General features: G+C 38.5%; 1 protein-coding gene across 1 annotated transcript in view; it reads left to right on the forward strand.

Moving 5' to 3' along the window:
* glcci1a (glucocorticoid induced 1a) overlaps window positions 1–6,838 on the forward strand; it is a 39,150-nt gene extending 32,312 nt beyond the window's left edge. Inside the window, exons 4-8 of the mRNA XM_084424019.1 lie at window positions 2,571–2,711; window positions 2,819–2,968; window positions 3,853–4,063; window positions 4,229–4,349; window positions 5,727–6,838. Coding sequence (XP_084280145.1) covers window positions 2,571–2,711; window positions 2,819–2,968; window positions 3,853–4,063; window positions 4,229–4,349; window positions 5,727–6,057 — 954 coding nt within the window. The 3' untranslated portion in view covers window positions 6,058–6,838. The remainder of the gene's footprint in view (window positions 1–2,570; window positions 2,712–2,818; window positions 2,969–3,852; window positions 4,064–4,228; window positions 4,350–5,726) is intronic.
* The last annotated feature ends 2,524 nt before the right edge of the window (window positions 6,839–9,362 follow it).

The following is a 9,362-nucleotide window of genomic DNA, read 5'->3' on the forward strand; positions in this document are numbered from 1 at the left end:
GTTTAAGAAATGGTAAAAGCATAGAATATGTAGGATGCAGTTAAGGTTTCACAAAAGAGATGGGTTTTCAGTTGTATCTTGAATAGTGTCTACAATATTATTTATTTGTTGTTGTTCTTCCTACTACGGGTAGCAATTCTTAATAGACCAGGAAAGACATTTACCTTTTTTTGTGTGTGTGTGTGTGTGTGTTTTGGTACAGGATTTAAAAGGGTGAGCCTTGTCACATAGCTGCCTGTTTTGTATTGACCTCTTGTGGCCGTTGTGAGTTACAGCAAGCACTCAGGTCAATTTAAAGGGATACTTCAGGATTTAGCATTAAGCTTTGTATCAGTACAAAACCCGTAGTGTTTTCGAATTACCGTGCTTTCCTCCCTCATGTCCCCCTGAGACGAGAGATTTATGTATTTATTTGTCTGGAAAAAATCCTCCGAAGACGCAAAAATTCATTTAGATTTTTTTGGCCAGAGGCTAAAGACTACAGCCAGTAGTAGGTAGGGCTGGGTAGGCCTATTGTTTAAAATCTTTCGATCCGGTGCCATTTTCGATACCTCAGTTTCGATACCGGTTCCTAACGATACTTTTTTCGATACCAATTTTATGAAATCCATTTTAACAAGATTACATAACACATTTCCTCAGAAATTTTTGGTTTTATTTTTTCAGTTTGACTCATGCTCCTTAGCCAGTGCACAAAGGAACAAAAAAAGCACAAAGGAACAAAAAATGTTTTATAAAGAGCTCATGCTCACCAAAGCTGCATTTACAAGTAAAACTTGTAATATTGTGAAATAGTATTACAATTTAAAATCTTATTTGAATATATTGATATATTCAGTGATGTCAAAGCTGAATTTTCAAAATTATTACTTCAGTGTCACATGATCCTTCAGAAATATGAAAACAGTTTGCTGCTTAATATTTTGGAAACTATGATAGTTTTTTTCATGATTCTTTGATGAATAAAAATGTCAAAAGAACAGCATTTATTTAAAAGCGAAATATTTTGTAACATTACACATGTTTTAATGTGACTTTTGATAACTTTAATGCATCCTTACTGAAAAAAAAAATCTGACTAACCAACACATTTTTGAACAACAGTGTACATTCAGTAGGTTATTATTGCAATATAAACACTGTCAGAGTGATCAACAAGGTACCTCTTCATTTACCAGTCGAAGGCGAAGCAACTTTCTGCTATTATGTTTACTCCGTGGCCGTGCACTGTCAAGGTCTTCATCATATTTGTCGTGGTACCGGTCTTTGCAGCAATTATTTTACCGCAAATACTGCATCATCGTGCGCTGTTGGCATCGAGCCTGGAGAAATGTAGCCACTCTTTTGATCGACTTTTCCACATCTTTAAGGTATTATGTGTGTGTGCTCGCGTCTCATGAATATGTGCGCGGAGAGTTTGTGTGTTCGCGTCTCTGAGTATGTGCGCGGGTTTTGTGTGTGTGCTCGCGTCTCGTATGCTCGTGGAGAGTTTGTGCGTGCGCGCGCGCGTCTCACATGAGTATGTGCGCGGAGAGTTCCGCGCTTCTCGTGTGTGTAGAGTTACGCAAACTCTACACATGTATGTGCGTGAGCGACTTTATGTGTGTCGTTGTGCATTTCATATGTATTTGTTTGAGCACTGACTTTGACGAGTTAACCCCTTAGGTATCGAAATCTGGTACCGAACAACATGTCATTTTTCGATACTCGATAGTATCGAGGCAATTCGATCGGTACCTAAAAAGTATCGAAACTCGGTACCCAGCCCTAGTAGTAGGGGCTGTCCCGCATGTTTTCAACCCGCCCATAGAGGGTGGGATCTCACTCACAGAATGTACACATAGTGTCAGCCGTCTTTCTTTGGAAGCTAAGCTAGCAGGCTCTTGTTCTGTGGAGAAAGCTGAGTAGTAGGGGTTACCATCCTCTTTTTCCCGGACATGTCCGGCCGTCGAGATCGTCCAAAATGTCCGGGATTCAGCTTTTGCTTTCTGCGGTCGCCATTCATTATTTACATGCACACCTTTTGTTTCAATCTAACAGTAAACATGATGAATGGCGACTGTAGAACGCAAAAGCCGAATCCCGGACATTTTGGGCGATCTCGATATGGCAGACTCGTCACGGAGACTCACTAGTAGCCTAGTCTTGTTGTTTAACTGCGCGCGCTCTTACCGGTAGGCGTGGCTTAGGAGTGGCCTCGTAGAGCAGCGAAGCAAGTGCATTCTGGGAGTTGTTGTCTTTCATCCACATAAGCCAAAAATACATTTTCTGGCTTTTCTCAGTCTAGAAAGCTCCAAATTCAAAAATAATTTCACATTTCTACTACATAAATGACCCATTTTAAATACACATTCATCTTTCCAGAGGTGAAGTATCCCTTTAAGGTATTTTATCGGAGCCATAGCTTTATGGGCAGCACTCTCACATTTAGCACAGCTGCGCCTCAGGCGGCCAGAGTTCGAGTCCCAGCTTTTATTTATTTATTTTTATTTACCAGCCTTGTAGATGATAAAGTAACTTTGTTGTCTCCTCTGTCTTTTATAATTTATTTATTTTTCTGTGACTTTCAGATTGCTAAGCTCAGGCTCCAGCTGCAGCGCAGTAAACCGGGCGGAGGCCGGCCGTGTAAAGACAGTAAAGAGCGTCTTTCCCCCCTCCACTGCTGTACCAGCACCATCACCACCACCATCAGCACAGCCAGCCAAGCTCCGGTCCGCACACGCTCAACACATACTGTACTATCAGTGTATTTAGTAAATACATCCAGCAATTTCTGAATAGTTTGTGAAATGCACATTTGTACCATCTCACTGCACAGTCGTCCATGTCGAAGTCAGCACAGATGCCACTGTCCAACATCACAGTGCCAAAGCCCTCCATCTCCAGGGTTCCCAGCAGCATGGAAGGCATCAACCATGAGCTGGAGAAAGTCTTCATCAAAGACAACGGAGAGAAAGAGGAGCTAAAGGTACACACACACACTCCTGAAGGCATACTAAGTACTTGTTTCATTACTGGATGCATCAGCGTTATTGACCGAATCTCTTGAATTGAATGATTCAATGACACATACTTTTTTTTGTTTTACTGGTGTAACAATGTAATTTATACAATCTTTATTTTAAGCTTCCAGTTACTTTCAAAAGGTTTTGCTCTGTTTTTATAATAACTACCATAGACATCAGTGTTTATAACCGAACTATAAACTTTTATTCCAGTACTCCTGTGATACAGTAATTTTAATTATTGTAAGTCAGAAATAATGATAGTGTGTGGTTGAAGCGACTGTTTGTGATGCTGTTTCAAGTCTTCAGTGTCACATGATCCTTCAGAAATCATTCTAATATGCTGATTTGGTGCTGAAGAAACATTTAATATTATTATCGATTTTGAAAACAGTTATGCTGCTTAATATTTTTGCAGAAACTGATTCTTTGAGTAGAAAGTAAAAAATATATAATATGAAATATAAATCTTTTGTAACATTATAAATGTCTTTAGAGTCACAATGTGTACTTGCTGAATAAAAGTATTTATTAAAAAAAAAAAAGTTACACTTTATAATAAGATTCCATTTGTTGTTTTTAATTAACTACATTAGTTACGATGAAATAACAATGAATAATACTTTTGTTCTATTCTACTTTATTATCCTTAGTTAATATTAATTTCTACCTTTACTGATACATATATTAAAATCAAATGTTATATCTGTTAACATTAGTTAATGCACCATGAACTAACATTAACTAATGTTAACAAATGGGACAAATCTGCTCTATTTTATTCTACTCTTGTACAGTGATAACAGAGCACACTTGTTAAAAGACTCTCTCTTTGACTGGCACTCAGGCGCTGGAGGTTCCTGATGGACGGAGGGCTCCGTTTCAGCCCCAGCAGCGCAGCAGCAGTAGTCGTGGTATAGACACTCAGACGCCATCAGTGCCCGGGCGCTCCAGTAGCTGCTCTAGCCTGTCGCCCTGCCCCTCACCCGCATGCCCACCTCGCTCACACGACGGCAGCCCATACTCCACTGACGAGATGCTGGACGACAGAGACAAAGGTCAAACCTACAGACTTGTGATCAAGCCAGATTGTTGGTCAAGGAGCTATATCAAGTTCATATTAAATTTGATAGTTTGCTGTATTATATCATGAGAGTTGGACAGATTCTCAGCTCTGATAATAATCCAGAGAGTCATTTGAGATTTGTAATTTCTTCCTGCAGACAGCGGCAGCAGTTCTCCTCTGCCTAAGTTCACCTCGTCTCCAAAACCCAACAACAGCTACATGTTCAAACGGGAGCCTCCAGAGGGCTGTGAAAAGATCAAAGTGTTTGAGGAAATGACGTGAGTAGAGTTTGTTTGTTTTTTTCTGTAGTGAGCCTAAAATAGCATACCAGCACGCAGAATGTATAATGTACACAGTATGCAAATGTTCCTTATGCATGGAATATTCTGTTGACCTACAACATTTGCTAAAATATTCAGTATCCAACCAGAGTATAGTACATAGTGTCTTACAATACAATGCATTCATTTTGATCATCCATTTTAAGAGTGATGAATAAACCAGAATATCAAACATCATCTCTTTCTGTAATGTATAATTTCAGGAAATTGGATTTAAAATGCAAAACATTAATGCATGAATGAATTTATTTATTTCTGAAATGTTAATGCTAATGTAAAACATCAGTGAAGCACGTTTTTTTTTGCATATGGTTTCACAGACTATTTGTTAAGAAATAACATGCAGGGCTCAACAAAAATGTTTTGTTATTTTTTTATTTTTTTTTATTGACACCATCAGGCCAGTTGTTTAGCTCTTTACATGCCCTGCCATCCTAAATGACAACGATTTGGCTAGGTTTTGCATTTCGTTAATTCACAGTCTGACTGTATGGAACACTCATTTTAAATTCATATTAAATTAAAATCATATTAACCTTCAGGTGCTCCTTGGCCACTTATGACAAAAAAAAATGATGTTTTGATTTTTAAAAGGATTTTACTTTATCGGAATGTTGCAAATTGTGACTTTTGTGGCACTTTTGTAGCTATTTGAACACACACACAAAATTGACATAGTTACACTAGTACTATCGCCTTAGAAAATGAATGGGAAATACGAAAATACAGAATGTTGTTTTGTTTTTTTTACAATCTACAAATCAGCCATGATGCAGGAAAAAAAAGCACTCAGCAATGAAGTACTTGAACACAAAACATCAAAATAATGATCAATGATGGAAAAATAATTTAATTCTGTTGTAAAGCTGCTCTAAAAAAGAAAATAGTGTCAATATTCAGTTGAAGTGAGTTCTGTGTAAAGTTCATCAATTATGAAATTAGTTCAATTCAGCCATATGCAGCTCCACAGAAGACAGTAGTGTCGTTTTTCACTTTGCGTCAGTTCTTTTGATTCCATTCAGTTCAATAACAAAGTTCAATCAGTTATAAAGCAGCTCTGCAGAAATCAGTGACATCATCATCCAAATCATTTCAGTTGTGTTCTCATCCGATACTGTCAGTGCAGTCAAAACAATAATATTACTGAATATTAACTGTCCCGAACTGAGCAAGCCAAAGGCGACAGTTGCAAAGGAACCCAAACTCCTATCAGGTGACAGAAATCGTGAAAAAAAAAAAACCTTGCATGTGTAGTATTTAGTAGGCGGTACATTAGTATTCCATTTGGAACATTCTCTTTTCTCTCTTTCTCAGATCCAGACAGTCAGCCACCGTCCCCCTTTTCTCCTGCCCTGACAAAAACAAGGTCAACTTCATCCCCACCGGCTCTGCGTTCTGCCCCGTCAAGCTCCCGGGATCCCTGCTCCAGCACTCCAGCTCCCAGCAGGAGGACGAGGAGAAAGAGGAAACACAGGCCGGCCCCAGCGGGTCATGCCCCCTCGCCCAACACCATCACATGCCCACTCAGGTCTCCACCAGCACGAGCACAGACGACCCCCCGGAAGCGCTGGCCATCTCTCCCTCCCAGCAGCAGGAGGCGCCCTCGGAATCGGCCTCGCAGCCTCAGAACTTCGAAGTCAGCTAAAGCGCGCAGAGCCGGTCTCCGTCGCGCCCCCCGCCACACACGTTTCGCCCACCCCAAACTTCCTCTTCTCTCTCTGATGGACCCCACCTTTGTGCTGAATCTTTACTATCTGCATGGCATCGCAACTGTGGCCCGAACGAGAATAGCAAATGTAAATGCAGCCGGAGGGTTTGAGTATGTGGCAATGCCACGCTTTCGTGTCGGACTGAAGGATGCGTTTTGAGAAAAGGACCTTAGAATATGCAAATCAAAAATTCAAATGGCTTCACTGTTATCTTGATAAATGAGTGAGAGTCTCATACGGAAATCTAATTTATTAAATTTGCTTATTGATTAGTTCAGTCACATTCCAGATATTCCCGTTTTGCTTTTTTTTTTAGTGTCATATATACGGATGTGGATGCGTTCACAGGTACTTGTCCATCTGATTCGATTCCGCATTCATCTCGAGCAACTGCACAGCTGTTTTCAAACGCAGCTTTGCTTTCGTGTGTGCTTAAAATTTAAGCAAAGTGGCTTTTGTATGAACACTATAATCAGACAGCGCACAGCGAGGTGTCGCCTTCGAATTCACCGCCGATTTATGAGGAGAAAGACGACTGAAGCTTTCAGCAAGGTCTTAATAGTGTCAGGGGCATGCATTTGAAACTGATCGTATGTTTAACATTAAATTATGTGTCGTGTTCTCTTTCAACATCCACAGTATGAATAAGCTCTCTCTCTATCAATATATCTATATATGAGAAAATCTATATATAAAGAAAAAAGCTTGTTTGAATTTAAAACCGTGTATCGCTGTGTTATGTACATAATGGGAAATGAGCTGTACTCCACGGGTTGACGACTATCCAGGTTTCCTACCTTCTGATGATATCGCAGAAAGAGAAAAACACAGAATAAGGTTCTTGTTTTCACACTTTGTTGCACAGTGTCCGCCTGCGGCCTCGCTCCAGGTGCATCACTTGCTGTTTAAACTCAGGAAAAAAATTCACATTCAGATCCGTCTCATCATTCTTTGCATTCCATGACATTCCATGTTGGGAGGTGCTGTCAGGATGACATGGCGGAGAGAATTTGATTGGGTCGGACATACTGTGTGTTAAAACCATTAGACAGATCGTACAACCCTCATGGATCAGACTCACACCCTCACAGTCACTATATGACATATATTATCATTTAGTAAGACAAACTACAGCCCAGATCCCAGGTCTGAGATGTAGAAGAATTTTTTTCTGTCTATTATAATACTGTTTAAGTGGCATGTTGAAAAAAAACAACAACAGATTTTGATGATAAAATTGGGGGGATATCATAATAAGCCTTTTACATGAATAAAGTTTCAAGAATAAATTGTATAGTTACGAGATTAAGAGCAAGAATTTCTTAGTTGGTAAATCCTGTTACTTTACACCTGTTACCATTACACTTCACTTTATTAATGTAACATTACAACATTGATCTCATAACATCTTGGAACTTTTACAAATTTATTCTCAAAATCTTCTAAATTTTTTACAATTTTAACATGCCACTAGGACATGCTGCTGATAATTAGTCTAAAATAAAAAGGTGAATCTCACACACACACACACACACACACAACATTCTGGCTAAAATATACATATATTACTACTTTAGGACCATTAACTTCTTTTGGCATTGTGACATTTTTTATGACAAAAAAAAAAAACATTTTAACGATCATAATTTTATTTATTTAAAATAATTACAACAAATGCACTAACTAAACAATGTATTAATACTTTTATGAATTTTTTTTAATTTTTTATTTCACATCATGGTAATGAAAATTTGAAGATAAATGAGCTTAATTCTCAAAGAATGTCACACTGCAAAATATCATAATGGACCTAAAACCAATCTTCATTTTATTTATGGACTAATCTGAAATTGACTGATTTCATCATGAGATTCACCTAAAAGCTCGGCTTTATATAAGCAGGATACATTTTAGTCATAGAATACCAAGCCCAAATGTTTTGTCGACAATTTTATTTAATTTTTTTTAATTCAAGAGCATCTATCCGTTCACTTTACCGTTGTGACAACATAAGTAGCCTACGTGTTTAAGACTTTCACCGATTGTGAATAATAATCAGCTTTTTGTCCAGGAACAAGTGACAGGCAAGCATGGTTTGTCAGAAAAGGGTTTTCTTGTCTTAAAGCAGAATTTTTATATGAACCAAGGTCAAACAATAATGTATCGTGCGGTTGCAATCAAATTAATGTATCCATCTCATAAGACCAACCATTGACAGCCCACATAATATTACATGATCAATACAAAAGGCTTTAAAAGTAACAATGCAACCTTTTATGCTGCACCTTATATCAATAGACCAAGTAGTTTATAAAATGATTAAACTCATTTTTGGTAAGTGAAGGGTTTGCAATAATGCAGATTTGTTTTTAAATGCTTGAATAGTGCATCATTTAATCTCCATTCCATACATGACTAAGGGCCGGTTCACACAGAACGCAGAACGAGAAACGGTGCAATATCTAGAGACACGTTTTTTTAAAAACTCAACCTATTTTAACATGAGCGTCACGTTTTTAAAATGCCGTGTCATGCACGAGACGGCGCAACGGTTAAAGACGTCCGTCTAGCGCACGCTTGCATTGAAAAATGGAAATGGAAAAAAAGCGTTCTGTGTGAACGGCCCCTAAATCTGAAGCCAAATTAGCACAGCCTGTTGATAAAGCCATCGACTGCTATTAAAACCAGCACTGGCAGTTTAAGAGCACATTGCTGGCCTGGGAGATGTGTTTGTAGATCAGGTCAATATGTCAGGCTGACCTGCTGTCTGTTTACACACAATGGCAATAAACCATTTTGTTGTTGTGACTGTACAAACCAGATATGTGTGTGGATGGAGGGCATCATTTGTTTTGAAAGAGAAAAATATTGACTGAGGACAAAGGACGAAAACTGTTTCTATTCAACAACTATTTTGGAAGCACTTCACCCACATGGCGATTACTCTTTGCCTAGCACCAATTCTAATGTCGAGAAAATGATTTTTAAAGCCTTGTAGCTTTGATTGTTTTCCTGTGGTCTTGCCAAAGTGCTTGGCACAGGCTGCTGAGCTTGCATAAGGTAATACAGTATGCCCGTTGTCTGTGTCTGTATACAAATGACAGTATCAAAAACCACACTTTACACTTTCTTCAACTTTTAGCCTTAAGTGGCTAATTGTTTCTTTATTTCAGTAATAGGAATATTGTGTCTTAATTAAATAAAATAATCAGAATTAAAACCCAGTCTCCTCACTATTTTT

The sequence above is a fragment of the Rutilus rutilus genome (genome assembly GCF_951802725.1).
Source record: "Rutilus rutilus genome assembly, chromosome: 11".
NCBI classification, from domain to species: domain Eukaryota; kingdom Metazoa; phylum Chordata; class Actinopteri; order Cypriniformes; family Leuciscidae; genus Rutilus; species Rutilus rutilus.